Raw genomic sequence first — 18819 nt, forward strand, 5'->3', positions numbered from 1 at the left:
CATTGATGTCGGATTGATGTGTAACGGTTTGTGCAACGGTATAGACATTGGTTGGACTTATGTGTAGCCTGGTTTCTGCTGGGCAGATGATGGTATTTGCACTGTTTGTCCGGCTTGTGACAGAAGCTTTGCAATTTATGCACTTTTTATAGTGCTCAGTAAAAATTAAACACAACATAAAACACCCAATACTACGACCAATATACTCGCAGAAGGAGTGTCGATCGTGCTTTTCTATCCCAACTTGGATTAAGAGAGGACTAAGGTATTTTGTTTTAGGTTTGCATTATTTTTACATTTTTCTCTGACTGGTGAAAGTGTCCGGAATATCATGTCAAATGGTTGGACCTTTCGGAGCAACACTGACAACGATGTTGATCCTAAAACCAATGTTTTCAAAGTGTATAAAAGTGCGTAGCATAAAACACTATTGTGCACTATTTGCTAGCTAACCCTGTCGACAATTCATAAAAATTGTCAATACTTTCTTTTTCAATAATGTAAAACTTGGTTTTGTAGGCAAAATTGTATGAAACATCACTTTGTCGACTTCAAAAAGCTATCAAAAATTGGAAAATTGTAAATATCAACAAAAACCTGAGGGTTACATGGATAAACTTATAATCTAAGCGAAAAAGTATTGATTTGTAAATTTTAGATAATGCAAAAACCTCAAAAAATACATTTTTGCAACAAATTTGTTATGATAAACGTAGTTTTTAACTAATCTTCCCCACATTACGACCAAACGTTCTTCAAAAGTTGTAATTTATAATGAAATTTACCAAAAAAGGTGGATAGTTTCCTAAAACAAAATCTTCAGAAATGAGCCTTTTTTTTGGTCCGAATTGACCTTCGAGCCCCCTCAATACAGGAACTAAACGCGGAAAACAGACATCCCGCGAGTGTGATCGCCAGCTTAAAATCGAAACGTACTGTATCTAAACCACAATACCACAGGTACCACTTGCAGTCTAACCCCCCCTCCCCCCTTCTTCCGCAATCGTCAAGGCAATCGGCAGACCGCACTGACCGCAACCCGTTGTGCAGCACACGGTGGCAACAGGCGCTCCCCCCCAACCGAGACACCGACAAAATGATTTCAATAAAAAGCTACTGCTGCTGCTTCTCATTTGTTTGCCCGCAGAGAGCGAAAGAGAGAGAGACAAAACCGCTACCAATATCCAGCAGCAGCAGCAGCAGCAGTAGCACCAACAGCAGAAGCAGTTGTCGTCAGCCTCCAGTCCAGTTGGGCTCGAGGATGCTGTGTTACGATCGATCGAGCCCCAACACGGACAACACGAGGACGACCGGGCGTTCGGTGGCGAATCCGACGGTGACGGTTGCTGTGACGACGGGGGGACCGCCCGCGGACTGTCAAAACAAACATTCAAGGAGCTGAGGACAGGAGCCACCAGCTAAAAACGCAGCGCGACACTAATCAACGGCCACGGTTGGTGGTCTCTTGGCATCGGCGGGGAGTCCCTTGCGAACTGTGGCCACTATACGACGCACACACACACACACACACCACGGCACGGGAGAACACGGCTTGTGTCAACAGCAGAGTGGCACGGATTCCGATTTCGCTTAACCTGTCCTCCTCCTCCTCCGTCTGCCATTCCTCGTGCTACGTGCTATATGCTCCTTGATATGTCTCTCGATCGTCGACCATGATCACCCAACGCCTCATTCTCTCGCTCGCTCCACCTTCCACTCCCCCCGAAATAACCTCTTTCTCTATCCCCGCGGTGCATTTGCTCTGGCGAGTCGCTACCAAGAGTGACGACCAGACGACCAACAGACAGCCGACAGACGATCTCCGATCATCATGATGGTGCGTATAGCATGCAGGGTTGGTTGTTGTTGTTGCGGGTGGTAGTGGTGACATATGTATGCAAATACAAATGTGTGTCCCCCTTCCCCACCACGGCTGGACGACATTTCTCTCGAAAGCGACTCCCGCTACAACCGCTTCCTCCTTCTCCTCCCACTCCTCCTCCTCCGGTCCCGCGGTCGCTTTTCAGCGAACACACGCGGCGGTGGCGGCCGAGCGGATGGATCAGATTATTGGGTCTCTCGCCAATAGCGCACGTAGCACCCCTTTTTTTGTCTTCCCAGCCCCCGGCCCGGCCTGGCCGGCGGGGGCCGCGGCTCGATGGTGTTTCTATTTGGTTTCGCTTGACACCCTGCTCCAAATGGAAGTCACGTTCCGCGGATATGGCGGGAAAACCCCATCCAATCTGTTTTATTTACACTCCCCGGCTTTGTGGATCTCCTTTCAGTTTTCGTTTTTTTTTTGGCGACCTAAACGGTAGGCAGCCACTGTGGAGCTACTGTACAAGGGAGAGGAGGAGGAGGAGGAGGAGTAGGAGGAGGTGTGTGTGTGTGTTTGAACAACATATGCCAGCCTCATTAACCCTTCGGTGCCGCTGTGCACCCCCGGGGGTTATCTCAAACCATGTGTTCCATGTGCTAACACTCCGTTCTATCCGTAGAATAATCATAATTTTGTTTACATTTTGTGCACCCGCACGTCACACAAACGTCATTCTATCACACATTTAAATGCAAATAAGGAGCCCTCTTGGTCAAATGAATTTGATTGAAACATTTTTTCCTTCTGCAAGGTCCTTACGATTTCCATCGATGATCATTACTCCTCATTAGTTTATCGAGCTTACCGCACTCACAACTGATACACGTCCCAACGGTGCATCCACTCAAAAAAAAACGGTGGATCCACTTAATTTAATGTTTCCCAAGTTCGATTTGGCTCAGGCTAGGCACCGCATGCGCTTATCAAAACGGCGAGAGAAGCGAACGGCTTAGCCTTAAACCGAAACAGTAATAGTAAAGGCAACCAAAACCAAATTAAACCCATCCCCCGGCGTACCACCGTCACTGGGAATGCACACACACACGCACACACAGAGACGCACCGACGACGTCGGGCTTATCTCAATAAGATTCGCATAAATTACTCACGGGTTATCGTGCTAACTCGCCTCGTGACATTAATATTTAATTCCCGCGAGCCGCGTGTGACTTTGGACTGTATCCTCGGTTTCGGTTTCGGTTTCGGTTTCGATTTTAGGTCCTGGTCCGTCAGCTGGAACCGCCGCCCATCATCCAGCGGTACATTCCGGACTAGTTTCTTACTTCTTCTTCTTCTACTATGGCTGAGGCAGACATACCGTGGCGGGCACAGTGCTTTGTAAAGAAGCTTCAAACCTTCCTGCAAATGACCGCAACCCTTGCTGGCCGACTGAAGAATGCAGGCCACTCGATAGCATCGCCCTCGCCAGATTCGCCACTCGAGAACGGCGTCCGTAGTGGTGGTGGTGTGCGGCGCAAGAAGAAAGTGTAATAAAAAAAAACCTCCAAAGAATCTCGGCTGACCTCCCATCCTCCGGTGTCTGGTGTGTGTTTGAACTGACGGAATAAATTATGCAAAATCGTCCGTCCAGCAGCCCAGGACAGTGTTTTGACCACCGTATTTCACAACCTTTGCCAACGAGGTTGTTTTGGTTCCACTCATGGAGCGAGCGAAGGGGGGGGGGGGGGGGGGGGAGTAAGAAGTAACGCCCTAGTAAACACCGCCGCCGCTGATGAGCGGATGAGATAGACGTTTCATCATCGAGTCGGAGGCTTCGAATCGATTCATCGAGTTGATTTATATCATCATGATAGCAAGGAGGAGCGAGATCTGAAAAGGATGAACCTTTTTTTCCCCCTAAACGCGCGGAGAATAGATAAGAGAATCGGAAGGCGGATAATTAAGAATTAAAATCTGCCTATACGCTAAACATCGCAATAAAAGCGCCAGCGCCTCTCGCTCTCGCCGGACCCCGGAAGGCCCCTCCAGGTACTCCAGGCGAGAAGTTATAGGTTGCAATTAGTCACGAATAAGTGATACGCATCGCAGAGAGCCGAATCTCGCACTCGGGGGAGGGGAAAAAAAACAACAACCGAGAGACGAATGTTAAAATACATGGGGACAGGGGGGCGCTACGATTAACGGCTGCTGATAAGGTCTTTTATTTTTAATGACCAGCGTGTCATTAAGAACTTGTAGCACGCCGGCGCCGCGCTCGCCACGTTTATTATCCCATTTAGAGCCGTCCTTGGACATGGGGCAGAGCAGGGCTACGGTGTTAGTATTGCAGCAGCACCAGCAGCAGCAGCAGATTATGTTGTACTGGCCACTCTCATTTGTCATTCCGTGGCTCCCCCGCCCGGCATACACTATGGGATGGATTTATGGAGCGTGGGAATCGGGCATCGATCGTGCCCGGGAGATGTTACATAATCGATTGTCCTGTTTATCGTCACCAGCTGCTCGGTGCCTGCTTAGCATTCAGTGCTTATTACATTCTCCTTCTTCCTACAAAGGAACACACGCGTGATCACGTGTGATTTGACTTTCAAAGTACTACGAGTACCCCTCTCGACTCGCCACCGTCGTCATTGTCGTCGTTGTTGGCCGGGACGAAAGGGAATGGCGTTAAGTAAGTTTTATTTGCCAGCTGCCATGGCATGGACCACCAAGAACGGACCTGGGGGCCTCGAGTAACTGAAGCAAGTGCTCGATGTACTGCCAAACGGACACCGAGACACCGAGAGTCTCACTCTTGCCATGAATGACGTCATGCACGGCTGTACGGTTATTGCATTCCGATGATAGCCCACCAGCAGCAGCAGCAGCAACAGCAGCAACAGCTTACAGACATAGCTCACTACATAGTTCACAGGAATCTCGGTATCGATCGAATCCTCTGAGGGGTCTGAGTCACGAGTCGAGCACACAGCGACCGAGCAGATGATCCATGGAGAAAGAGAGATAGAAAGAGTGTGTGAAAGAGAGAGAAGGCTACAGCTTCCATCAAAATTCCGCCGCCCATCCAATAGCTCTCATCCAAAGCTTACACTATAAGCGCCCTGGAGCCGTTTAAGCGGCCCATTAGTTGCCCATCAGATGGATGGCCCTCGAACGGATTGGAGCCGGCCGGCCGACGGACGGAGACGGGACGGACGGACGGAGAGGAGGAGTCGAGGGGATGGAATGTATCTGTAAATTATTCACATATCAATAAATTAACACCAAGGCGCCTCCTCCTGTTGCTGCTGGTGGTGCTGCTGGTGGTGCAACGACGACGATGGTGGTGGTGGAGCTCGCATATGATTTACTCCCGCAAGCGTGAGCAGGCTCCACAGCCGGACCCGGACCCGGACCGCCTATGTTCCGGTTCATTTGCTGGCCCGTTTTGATACGTGCCACTGGAAACGTGGTGAACGGCCACGAGAATCTGGGACCAGCCACACCACCACCGGCACCAACACCAGCAGCAGCACCGGAGGCGCGCGCGTTTGAAGGCGTTACAGGCGCAACAAAAAGTAATAATAAAAGTGCAACATTGCAACAGCGACCCAGCCCTCCCCGTTGCCACCACCATGCCACCACTCTCTCTCACGTTACAGACACACTCACACACACAGACCGAGTGTGGTCAAGGATGTCCGTTTCGAATAGTTTCATCACATCGGGCTATGACGCGATCTGTATTCAGAATACGCCAATATTAAGCCATGCGAGCGAGAAATGGAAGCTTTGGCTTGATAGCTGTGGGATTTACACAAACGATATGGGCAACTGATCATTGAACCAAGCAGCAAAGCGAATCGACAGCCGCTCGTGCTGCTGCATGCATGCGTAGTACAGTGAGTAAGCACGTTGTTCAACGTTGAGATGGCTCGGTTCGAATCTCGTCGTCGTCGTCAGTCACCTCTGTACATCAGTATAGTTCCCTTTTCAGCAGGTTTTTGTTATTGTTGAAGCATTTCTCGTCGTTCCCTCTCCTTCTTACAGTATTACATCCCCCCAGCGGGTGTTAATTTCCTCTTCCATCGAAAAAAGGCACAAACTAGTTCCGCTTCTACTAATCCTGCAGCACAAAAGTAGCGTGTTAGTACCCGAGCCCCCGAGGTAAAAGTGGAACACCCCGACACCACCACCACCAACAACCGGACACACAGGTGCGTGATAAACGAAGCAGGGGGCCCTTCTGGTGTGTGTTGTTGGTTTCCTTCAAAGTTCCTCCCTCCTCTAACGCACGCACGCACGCAAGTTTTCTGTTATCAAATGCAGAGAGGAGTCCCATCCCTACCAAGAACTATTGATGTAATGTGTGTTGGGTGTGTTTGTTTTGTGTTACCTTCTCCCAAAATACAAAAAAACACCTCCACAAACCACACGAAAGAGGAGCGGAGCCCCTTAAAACCACGACGAGTTCAGCGCGCACTCTCACGCCCTGCTGCAACTGCGAACCACGAAAACGCCGAGACTGAAGGAACGTCCTCCCACCCCTCTCAGTGTACTACTACTACTACTCCCCCCAAACCGTTACCGTAGAGGCACGGCTCTCGAGGTAAATGTGTTACGAGCGCGTTCGCCTTATCGCTCGCAATCACTCTGACCAAGACTGGGAGCAAAAACAATCAATACATGGCCGCCCTCCACCACCCAACCCTCCGAAGGCACCGTCCGGGGTCCGGGTTGCGGCCCGAGTGCGGGAGTAACTCCCCCGGTACCCACCCACCCACCTCGCAACTCCGCGTCCGTATCGTTGCGCGCGAGCTCAGCAAGGTTGTGTGTATGTACACGATGTTGTGTGACAAAATTGTCGATAAGAGAACCATCCTCACCTCCCGCTCCCCCATCCCCCCTCTTTATGGCATCGTCTGTGGTGTTATTAGGTACCCACCCCCACCTACCCTACCGACCGGCGGTGTAGAGAGGTCTACGACTTGTGGAACATGCTGTTGTTTGGTGGCCACCATCATCATCATCAAAAGGGGGTTCAAAACACCAGACCCCAGGGGTTTGTTAGGTTATGATTTAACCTAAAAATAAAAGACGATTGAAGATCGAAATTGGCATTGGGGGGGAGGGGGTCGTTCCCTCACCCGTAAGTTTGTTAGCGAGAAGAGTCTTGGCAAGAACAGCCAAAGGCTCCTTGATGGATCGGCGCGGCCGAGTGCCACACAATCCCACCACCACCAGCACCATACGCCGTTGCCAAGGACCAGGATCTCAGGCCACAGTTCAAGACAGGGCAACGCAGCACCGCAGGAATGCCTGCCTGTAGTGGCTGGTGTAGTGTACGCGCACCTAACGCGCCAACGACCACCGACCGACCATTTATGATGCCGACAAAGCGCTTTTCTTCCATGTGCGCGAGCGCGCCCGCGCGTGATCCCGAACCCAGGGCGGAAACTTTAAAGTGCGCCCTGGAGAGGAGTGGAGGGGGACCTCGCACGAGAGGGCTTGTTCCGCCACGGAACACCGTCAACCCTCGTGTTGCGTCAACCAACTTTACCCGCAGCAGCAGCAGCACGTTGAGTTGTTTATGTTCTGCTCACGTACCCATCTGCTGCTGCATCTGCTGCTGCATCTGCTGCACCCACGGGCTGGTGGTGACACGCTGTTGCAGGGACTGCAACTGTGCTTTACAGAAACTGGAGCCCTAAAAACGGCACACAACATCATGCACTACCGGTGCATAAGTACAGCACCTCATTCTCACTCTCTCTAGAGTGAGAGAGAGCGGACTGGACTGGATCCAAAAAGTAAATCAACCGCTGGATACCATATAGTGCGGCATCATCCACCTACCTTTCCCAACCCGACACACCGACTTACCGCAAAACCACGTACCACCACAGACGAAACAGAAGTAGGGAGTAACATAGAGAGAAGAAAGGTCCACCGGGGAGCAGCAGCAGCAGCAGCAGTTTGAGGTTGTCCGCAGACCACCAAGGCCTGTGACAGACTCACATAGAACACACCGGCGGCAAATGTAGTGCCTCTCAGCTACCGCATCTGTTGCGCCCAAGATCGATTGCGACAGAGCGACAACAAACCACTGGCACTGCGGTACGGTGGCAATCGACACTGAACGCTGGGGTTGCTGGTGTGTCTGCCTTGTCGACTTGACCTGGAAACTGGATGATGGTGCCGCTGCTGGTGCCTGAAATCGAACAGCTCGCGGGCTCTGGATCGCCTTCAATCGGTCGCCTCTCGGTGGCGATGACTCGAGCGCCAGATTTCGTAGCGTAGTTGCGTCAGATCGGCGGCCCTATGTCAAGAGGGCGACCGGCACGTACAGCGAGTAGACAATGCGCTGCATCATCGGACCTACCGACCCAGGACATACAGTGACCGCGGAAGTCCGACCGCCAGGTCACGCTTCTAGTATTTAATATCGCAAACAAGAACTGCAACGTCGGACGCAATGCGACGCGACCAGCGGAATCATCATGTGTCCGCAATCAAGGATACGCCGAGCTCGATCTACGCTTTGTGGCGCATGAACTTTAACCGACCGACCGACCGGCGACCGTCCAAACACCAGGGGGTGCCGTTGGTTTTGGTTTCGTTTTTTTTTTTTGTATCGTTCTCCTTCTATTTTCAAATTGTTCTGCGACTGCATGCAATGATCGTCATTAACACCATCGCGCGCCAGCAGCAGCAGCAATAAATCCCCTCTCGTGCTTGCAATCGTGCTGCTGCTGCTGCTGCATTCACAATGCTGGTAGTGTTAGGAGTCGGTCTGACCGTCAACGAAGGGGGAATGCAGTACCGCCATGATCTGCCGTTTTATTGGAAGCGGAAGCGGAAGTCAATTAGATGTGTAGACAAAAGCGTTTAGCGTTTGTACACCATCCCCCCCCCCCCCCCCCCCCCCCGGTGAGGGGGAGAGAGGATGCTGTGATCGAGCATACTACCTCACCTTCGGCCAAGGTTAAACCTTCCTTTCGCAACCCAAAACCCCGGTACCAGTGTTTTGTGGTGCCAGTGTTCTGCGATGTTCAAGGTCTCGGAAGCTGCCAGTGTGTTCTGCCGCTTGTCTTCCTCCCCTCCTCCCTCAGCTCTCAATCAAGTAGATCGGTGAACCCTTTGATTGATTTGGTCAAACGTCAAGCAAAGTGTCAAACCGACGTAAAAGGTGATGGTGATGATGCTGCTTTCGCAAGATGCTGATGGTTGCGATATTGTGTCACGTTGCCGTGCCGCGCGTTCCTGGAAGTTCTGATCGTTAAGCAATAAATGGCCTACTTTTCGTCCAAAAGATGACTCTAGCGGTTTGTTTGATTGGACTCTTCCTCCCTGCGAGGAGGGAGGAGAGCTAAAACTCGAAACAAATGTCCACAATCACGATTTCCACGACGATTCCGCGAAAACAATCACTACAAAGACTAAAGCCCAAAGGCGTGCGTCGTTGACCGGAGGCTTATCTAGCTTGAAGCTCAAAACCTTATCCAAAACCTCCACTTCTAGGCTCTTCTGGGCGCCACCACAGGTTAAAAATCTGTAGCACCCTTAAGCATCGTGGCGACAGGCGACGATTCACGCACTCCTCGCTTCCCCATTCCCCCCCCGCCCACCCACGATATGGCTCGCGGCTCGTTGTTATCTATCCATCGAGCGAGCGGCACAAAAACTGGCACAAATCGACCGAAGCGGGCGGTAAACTGACGAACGGCGAGGGGTGCGTGGAGCGCATCCTCATCCATTTTGTCGCCCTATACCCCCTTCCTATCGACGCGACCATCCCCCCCTAAACACACACACACACACACGCGCGGTCAGGGCAGGGAAGCTCAATTATCTATTAGTGCCAATCATTTACGCATTTGAAATGAGAGTGAGCGGAACCGACTGTTCGCTACGCCTCTACGCCCCTACCCCCTGACCACAGCCCCTTCCCCCCTAAACCACTCTGCACCCTTTACGGTGCGTTATCAGCCTGCGGGTGAGGGCGCTATTTTTCGTCAAGCAATAAATCGATTAGTAGACAGATTTATGCGAATAGTTTGGAGAACCTCCTCACTCCATCTTATCGAAGAACTCGTGAGCTCGACGGGGCCTGCCAGCTGGGCCATGGAAGCGGGAAGCGAGGATTTAACCATACACAAACAAACAGAGCCACTGATTGATGTTTTTGGTGTGTGGGAAGTTTGATGGCGGTCGGGTCTCCTCTTTAGCACATTATTAATGTGCGCGCCTCGTTTCCCAGTAGAACGTCCACCGTCGTCCAGTAGACCGTTAAAAGCGCTCCATTATAAGGTAGCAATTAGGTGATGAGCCGGTTAATGAGCTTACATTTGCATGCCAGCGTAGAAAAAAAGGATTTCTCACACGCCACGGTCCGGTTTGTCGACAGGCGAAGGACGAGAGGGGTCTGCGACATCCATTTACTAAAAATTCCATGAATTCCGATTCCACTTCAGCTTATCGTCCATTACCGGCACGTGATTCACATTAGCGTCGGAATCGAGAGAACATTTTGCAGCAACAACATTTTACGATCACAGTCAGTCAGCTGTGAATTGTCGCTAAATTGAGATTTGTCATTCCCCCCACCACCCGAGGGGTGCCAAGGTTCTGACGCAGCGTTAGAGCTCCACTGAAACAGCGTGAGTATGGCCCAAGAATGGCCATCAATTCGTACTAGCCCAGCGCTGATGCTGCCTGCCGGTGAGTGACGCAGACATAAATTTCCTCCACAACAAGACCTTCTGCAGGATTGGACGACCAGCGCACCGAGCAGCAGCAGCACCGCGTGGACGTAGAGAGCACGTGCACAGATTTCTCATCAAATAAGCATCTGTCCAATAAAAATTTAATGCAATAAATATGAAGGGCACAGTACCCCGCCACCACACCCCCACATACTGTGCGCCATTCCTTCGGCTCTGAACAAGCATATGCACGCATACTGACGGTGGTCGATGATGACGTAGCCTCCCCCCCACCCACCTAGTCCGATGATCTCGATGCTCTCGAAAGGCCTGTGGTTCAATTACAAAATGCCAACCGCCGGGCGTGTCTGTGTGTGTGCGCGCTCGGTCGTCTGGGGTGGTCTAAAAGGCTGAAAGGCGGTCGTCGTCTCGCACGCTATAGTGCTCGCACCACCAACCACCATTCGTCTAGAACGCTTAGAACAATATATTGGGCTGCCAGGCCAGCAAGCGGCACACCAAGGGCAGAAGAGCGGGTGGAAGGGTGGAGGGGGTGCCCCTTCCGTTGCTGACATTTTGCGGGACGACGTGATTGAAATTTTCTTTTCATCAAATATTCCCCCTTTTTTACGTGGCCACCCGAAAGGGTGAAGGGAGGAGGGGGGGGGGGTGAATGTTTAATTCGGGAAGAAAGGAAATGAAGGAAGGAAGCACGGACGGGCGGACGGCTCTCATCTAGTCAGCACGGGCCATTTTTGCCATTTAATGTCACCGCCTACTAGGGGGCCAGAGTCACGCCAGGAGCTAGTCATGCATTCATTATTTAAACATTATGCTTGTGTCTCAACCACCCCACTCCCGAACTCCATGGATGCCAACAACATCTTTTCGGCAAAAGGATGAATCGCTAAGGGGGTGGTGGCAGGGGAGTCGCTATAATTAGGAATGCCCAAAAATAGGACCACCAGAGAGAGAGAGGAGAAATTCAATTTTTAATCGAAAAAAGACATGGAAAGGAACGCCGTGGACAAGAGCAACGGGGCAGTTGCCTTGGTTTTTAAAGGTGAGCGAGGCACTCGTGATCCGTGGCATCATCATCATCGTCATCGTCATGAGCGACTTGCGTAACACTCCGCGTTCGTCCTTTCGAAGGACTTCGAAGGGGCCGAAATAACGGAGGATATTATTTTCCAACCAAATTCTAGTCGCCTCCTCTCCCCTCCATTTAATACTTACATCGTATTTATTTGGCCTCATTGTACTTTCTTTCTTGTGGGTTTTGTGTTTGTTTCTTCAAGATGGCAACTGATGGTGACACGGGAACACAACACGACGGCGGCGGCGGCAGCGGCGTTGACGGCTTTTGCTGCGGTTTCCGCATTCGTCCGACGATTGCACAACTTGGCTGCTGCTGCTGCTGCTGCCGTTGCGGCTTCCCCGCGTCGATGATGCTGATGCTGCGATCGCGCTCGATAGAAGATCATCGATCGGCCAGTGGAGGATGTGCACAGGCAGCACCTCATGGCATGCGGCACCTCCTTTGTCACCATGCACCGTGGGCCTTTCGTACAGCCGAAAACACGCCACAAACAATCACGTCACTACTACGTCACTTTTCTCCAAGGACACTTTTGCTGCGTCCGAGGTGACGGATGCAGCAACACACCTTCGCATCTAATATCACTTTATCCCCCAGAGCCTGCTTGGATTGCCTTGGAGCACACTGGCTTTGTTGGCTTTGCCGTCGCGATTTTCTTGTCTCACTCGTCAACGACACACACTACAGAACACACACACACAGAGAAACAGACCGACAGACAAGCACACTAATGCACTGGACACTGGTTCCTTCTTCTACTGGCAGGATAATGCTGGGCGCACGCACCGCACACCCAACCACCAACTAGCACTATTGGTCACCGTTTGGCACCGAATCACCACACCACGACCGCTGGGATCGCTTCACCAGCCGCACCAACGCCATTTTTCCCGCGGTGTCCACCCACCGGTGGGAACACTTGTGGCGCTCATTTGGCGCGTTTCAATTGATTTTCCTCGCGACTTTCCCTTGGGCGAACGAACGACGACTACTACTGCTACTGCTGCTGCTGCAGCACACTTTAGCCGATGGTCACTACGATTTGTTTGGTGGTGGAAAGCACTCGAATCCAGGGCCCTGATTTTCCGACACCGAGGATGTAGAACAAACAACAACAGCACAAACGGTTTTTGGCACGATATTAAACTGCGTGGAGAAGGACACGGAGGGTGGTAAGAGGATCGATAAATCAATTTGGGCAAACAACAAATGGTTGTATAACCGTCCTGAAATGGGACGACAACGAAGATGACGACCAGGACCAGCGAATGGAGCGGAATAAAACAGGAGAAACGATATGGCCAGGGTTGGTGGCTGGCTGGCTGGTTGGCTGGCTGGCTGTCGCAAGCGCCAAGCCACACAGCAGCAGCTGCTGGCCTGTTTAGCGTAATGCTTGAATTTGAATAATTGAGAACCGCGTGCCGCGACCGGAATGTGACCGCGAGCACCAAGCCACCGACCGACACAGGACCGAAGGTACCGACCGTGGCACGTGGTTTTGCCATCGTCCTCGCTCCTCGCGGTGGAGCACGCGCTCAAACCAATACACACACACACAAGCACACCCGAGAATTCTCCAGCAAGGATACCGAACCGAGGACGACGCGACGAAAAACCGAAGAAAGGTTCGATAGTCTCTCTTTCCCTCTGTCACACACACACACACAGAGCCATCGGGGCTCTACCCCCCCCCCCCCTTTCTCCTCTTTTTGCGGTATCCTCTTGCTGCGGTCCTTCTCTTGCACCTGGCGGCGAGATACCCCTTCCCCATCATCTGTGGATTCATTTCCGCTTTCGAGCGTTCCCTTCGAACGGAACGGAACCGACGACAGAGTCTGGTCTCCTCCAGGATCCTGGGGGAGGAAGGTGAGGTGCTACCGGATGGATGGAATCCTGGTACCACCGTCGGCTCTACGTGTCTGTGTGGTGGTGATGGTCGTTTTGTTTTTCTGTGTCAGCGATCATCGTGGGCCACCGGGCGAGAGAGAGAAAGAGAAAGAGAGAGAAACGAAGGGAGAGGTGGGGTTCAAGGAACCCCTTCGTTTCCGCAAAACGGGAAAGCCGGAGCCGGGAAGCCGGAAAAAGGGTTGATAGAACGAAGCGAGGTCGACGACGCGGCGATTCGAAAAATAGGGACGACGATGACGACGATGAAGAAAAAAAAATACACGACTACCACGACGACGACGACGAAGACGACGGCGCCGTAGGGCAGGTGTGCGTGTGGTGGTCGAGGATGATGGCAGGATGAGTCGCGGATGAGTTTGGTTACCCGCACTCGCATACGCAGCTTCCCTTTTCTTTGGGTCGCGAACGGCACCCTTTGGCGTTTGTTTGCGTTGTTGTTCCGTTGGTCCTTTCACCACAAAAAAAAAACCATCCCTTTCAACCCCTCCGTTTTCGATGAAAAATATCGGAACGAAGCAGACTGATGTTTCAATTAGTCACAGGAAGGCGAAGACCGGATCGGAAACGCAGCAGGCGCCACACATGGGAAACGTCAAGTTGTTGTCAGTGACGTGGAAACTAAACTCGAGGTCCACGAAAGTACGATGGATCACTAAACACACTTCATATGCACAGTGTGTTACGGTATACCAAAGGATACCGGGAGCGATGGCCATTTGATACGTCCGGGGGATGAAATGTTTTGATCTCGCCAGCTACAGAAGCTCGTTTTTCTTCGTTTACTGTTGCGTCCCCTAGCTGCACACACTTACACACTTACACACACTGACAAGGCAGCACAGTGTCCTTTCACCTTTCACTCTCTTGCATCATCCCGAGGGGATGCCCCTCGCGCAAACACCAAAAACCACCGCCAAGTCCTTTGCCGAACAGCGAAGGATGTAATGCGCAGCCCGAGTGCATGTTGCATAAACAACCACAAACACACACACGCAGATGGAGGACAGAACGAAGGGTGGAGAATCTTCCCGAAAAAGGGGGAGTGTGTGTGTGTATGTGTGCTCGTGTTGGTGTGTGCCACTGTTGGCCAAATGCCATCACAGCCCGACCAGCAGCAAACCGCAAACCACGCAAATCCGAAAGGATATATTGATTCCGAGCACAATCACCTGGTCGCCGGACAAATGTCATCCTCAACAACAACCACACACAGACGAATTGATGGCGAATGTGGGTTCTACGCCGGGCCTTGTGTCGTTTCGAGGAAAGGTCAAACTGGATCACACCGGTAATAAACCAACGCGCTGAAGCCCGGTTTCGGTTGGTTTGGGTTCTGCCGGTTCCCGAACCAACAGAAAGAATCCTAACACCACTGGAGCACAGGCAATTCCCGCATTCTGTCGTAACATCCACTGATTGCTGCGTTTCGTTCCGCTCTGACTGAACAATTGATTTCCTTCAAACATACACACACACACGCATCAGAAGTGCCCCAAAAATTCCTTCTAACCAACAACAATCCTATCACGAGGAGCCTTTCACAGTCGTTGCGCGTCGCTATCACCGTCGGAATTCCGACCAACAACACACCGTTGGTGCACCGTCTTCCATCGACCCACAGGTATACACTTCTGGCACAGGTGGCGACACCCAGAACTCCCCCGAGGGTAACAGAAAACACACACTGGACCCCCCCAAATCCTGGTTCTGGGCGACTTCTGATTCTCTGAACTCGTTTGTCAACTTTCGTTTGAGATTTCTTTCCAAAAATGGCTCGATCTCACGATCAACGCGATCACGGAATCTGCAGGTTGGATGCAGACACCCGGCGGGATTTTCGGTGGGAGGACGACACACCGCACCACACGACCACAGGAACAGGACGAGGCGTTGCGGCCTTTTTTTTGGGGGGGGGGGGAGCCGTTCGTTATCCGACACATTTGCGTTTGCTGAGGCCACAAAACACGAGGAGCACAATATCGAGAAGATGCATCCCTTGTGATCTGTTGTCCTTGGCCACTTCACCATCGCCACCACACCAACTTACCACAAAACGTCCGTGCGGAGGACCGCAACGGCGCCGCAAAGGTGCACCTTTTCGAGGTTGAGGTTTATCGCGGTGCTTCGGAAGCTGAGACAACGGAGCGAAAAAAATTTAAAATCAAACTCCACCTCTCACCAACGGGAGATCGCACACTTTAGCGTACCACGGATTTAACGGATACCGTTGACAAACGGCAAAGAACCGCACACGCGACCGCACCGTACAGAGATGAACGAATGAATGAATGGTTGGCCTGAGGAATCAGGCGCCTCCACGAACGCCCGAACGATAAATGAGGGCCGCTCGTCTGCGTCATCATCGTACAATGCGTTTCACAACTATGGCCGCACCCGGGTTTTTCGTACACGAAGATAGATTCTGTTTTACAGAAACACTATGATTCCATAGATGCTGTTTTACAGAAATAATATGATTCCTTGATTATTGTAAAACCCCACTATTAACACCCCCTCTCACGGGACACTAAAAAATTCACTCATTTGGTGGCAGGGTGGAATCACTAGCTGACATCAAAGATTCGGATGAATGCGTGATCGGATGAAGCGGCTGAAATGAACACAAATGATCGAAAGGCAGCAAAATGATATTATCGAGCAATATTTGAAAAGCGTCCGAATCAGGTTATATTTAAAACGAAAACTGTAAGATGTAAGTGTAGTTTTCCGTTAAAAGAATGAATCTCTAGCAGAGCCTGTGTCTTAACCGTCGTTGTTTCATATTTCATCGTCTACCGTCACTTACTTTCCCATGAAAATGGACCGCTTCTCTGTTTTAATCGTTCGATTCAGATGTAATTGTAGATTGTTTCAGTGCGCAATCGTAAACCATTTGGAAAAGTATCGTTTCATACATTCCGTGTGTTGCGGTGCGTTGCTTTCGCGCTTGCCGTGCCCTCTCTTGAGACATCGAGGGTCAGCCTGTCTGGCGAGGCACCTGGTGTTCAGGATGAAGAGAACCACATTCATAATGGACCCACTGTGCTTCGTTCGAAGGCGAACCCTTGTGCGCTGTGTCGAGTCCTTCATTCGACGTAGAAATATCGTCACTGGGAAAGAGATTCCGGGCACTGGATTGATTTTCTGAAGGATAACGTCTCTTAAGTCCGATAGCTCGGCCAACCCGTCGATGTTATGAATTATTATGAATTGATGTTATTGCACAGTTCTGGTACTTGTGCCCTCTGCAAGGCACTGGTGAATGACTCCAGCTACCTGTTCTCCGTCGGCTGCCATCGGCCTGTCCCATTGTATCGGAGAACACATTGTCAATAGCAAAGCTGCAGCGCATGGTAATTTTACAAATGCAATCGTTAAAGGCTCTTACAGTGCACCATAATTCAGGAGGGACTAAGGTTTATTGCTCGATAATATCATTTTGCTACCTTTCGATCATTTGTGTTCATTTCAGCCGCTTCATCCGATCACGCATTCATCCGATTCTTTGATGTCTGCTAGTGATTCCACCCTGCCACCAAATGAGTGAATTTTTTAGTGTCCCGTGAAAGCGGGTGTTAATAGTGGGTTTTTACAATAAACAAGGAATCATATTATTTCTGTAAAACAGAATCTATGGAACCATATTATTTCTGTAAAACAGAATCTATCTTCGTGTACGAAAAACCCGGGTGCGGCCATAGTTGTGAAACGCATTGTACGATGATGACGCAGACGAGCGGCCCTCATTTATCGTTCGGGCGTTCGTGGAGGCGCCTGATTCCTCAGGCCAACCATTCATTCATTCGTTCATCTCTGTACGGTGCGGTCGCGTGTGCGGTTCCTTGCCGTTTGTCAACGGTATCCGTTAAATCCGTGGTACGCTAAAGAGTGCGATCTCTCGTTGGTGAGAGATGGAGTTTGAGCAATCATCGTTTAAACGCACTGTACAAAAAAATGGTAGACACACGAAGGCGAACGAGCGTTGTTCATCCCGATGTCCCGAAGTTGGATGAATGGTACCGAACGGTAAAGGGTTAATGCTGCTGCAGCATGCACCCAAACGCGCGTACCGTAATTGATTGCTAGCCTCCCTCCCGTCTTTTGAAACCCCCTGGTAGGGCTGCAGGAGGTACTTTTGGTGGAAGATGTTGAAATGGAAAAATAAGCAACATTCGTGGAAAGCAATCAAAGGGATGATCTGGAGGAAATGAGGGAATCCTCGCTGCAATGAAATACCAATGTCCTTAAGCGAATGTCGAATTCATTCTGATGCAACATAATTCATAAATGGACGTGTTCGATTTGTTTGATTCAATGTTTTATATAGATTGTTAAATCAAAATGTATCAGATATAAGAAATGGGCGCTAAAATATTTAGAAAACATCAAATTATTGAAAAACCAATGAATTTTTTCCACATGTTAAAAATGAAATTTTGAAAGAAAAAATATGATTTGTGAAGAAAATACGTTGTGCAAGGATAACGAAACGAAGCTTCCCTCAGAAATTGGGAAGTTTTAAAATAAAAAAGTTCCTCCATAAGAAGGAAAAATACCTTCTAACTACACAAAGAACCGATTGCAAATATTTTTCGAAACATTTTAAAAAAGTTCTGCAAGGCAATGTAAAGCAGCAAGGATGACATTTGGAAACGAGCCTTAACATTAGCATAAAGTAGTAGCTGGCCACTAGTGAAATTCAAAGACCCAGACCAAACAAATCCGTGTGCGAGTGGTGAAATCAGGTGACGGTATCATAAATTTGATCCACTCGGCAGATAGGTGCTTGCACAATCTGGGAAAAAGTTTATCCGGTCGGGTGAAATCAAAATATCTGCGAATGGTTAAATCATAAAAATGTAAATCTTGGCCAAGGTCAATCCCAGAGATTATGGGGTTCAGATATCTCAATCTCAACTCGAAACTCATCTTGATAAAGAAACGATTCGGTGCTCTCAGTCCCAAAGAGATTTTACTCAATATTTCAATCATAACTAACCCAGATCGCAGGAAAAGCTCTAGAGCTCTAGAAATTTGGAATATTTCAATACGGCGATTTTGCAAGGACACTCTCATAACCGCCTGCAAAGCACTAACCATTCGTTCCGGCAGCAGCCGTTATGCAAGGTATGGCGTAAAATGTAAAAAATGCTAAAAAATAAAATATAATTAAAAAAAGACTCCCATGAAACAAAAACTTGTTGCTTTGTGATATCCTGATGGAACACGACACCTGCTCTGTTGGCTGTTTGTGGTCAAGAGAGTAAAGTGCTTAATTTAGTGTATGA

The 18819-nt window shown here is 50.2% G+C and overlaps 1 protein-coding gene across 2 annotated transcripts in view; it reads right to left on the reverse strand.

Annotated features, from left to right (window-relative positions):
• Positions 1-15796, reverse strand: part of LOC125955926 (DNA N6-methyl adenine demethylase-like) — a 66169-nt gene extending 50373 nt beyond the window's left edge. Inside the window, exons 1-2 of one of the 2 annotated variants that reach the window (XM_049687266.1) lie at positions 15739-15796; positions 11761-12769 (exon numbers count right to left, since the gene is read on the reverse strand). In XM_049687266.1, the coding sequence (XP_049543223.1) occupies positions 11761-11762 (2 nt within the window). In that variant the 5' untranslated portion in view covers positions 11763-12769; positions 15739-15796. Of the gene's footprint in view, positions 1-11760; positions 12770-15578 lie in introns of both variants that reach the window. The other variant, XM_049687265.1, reaches the window with a different exon arrangement.
• Positions 15797-18819: the final 3023 nt, after the last annotated feature.

The sequence above is a fragment of the Anopheles darlingi genome, chromosome 3, assembly GCF_943734745.1.
Source record: "Anopheles darlingi chromosome 3, idAnoDarlMG_H_01, whole genome shotgun sequence".
Classification (NCBI taxonomy): domain Eukaryota; kingdom Metazoa; phylum Arthropoda; class Insecta; order Diptera; family Culicidae; genus Anopheles; species Anopheles darlingi.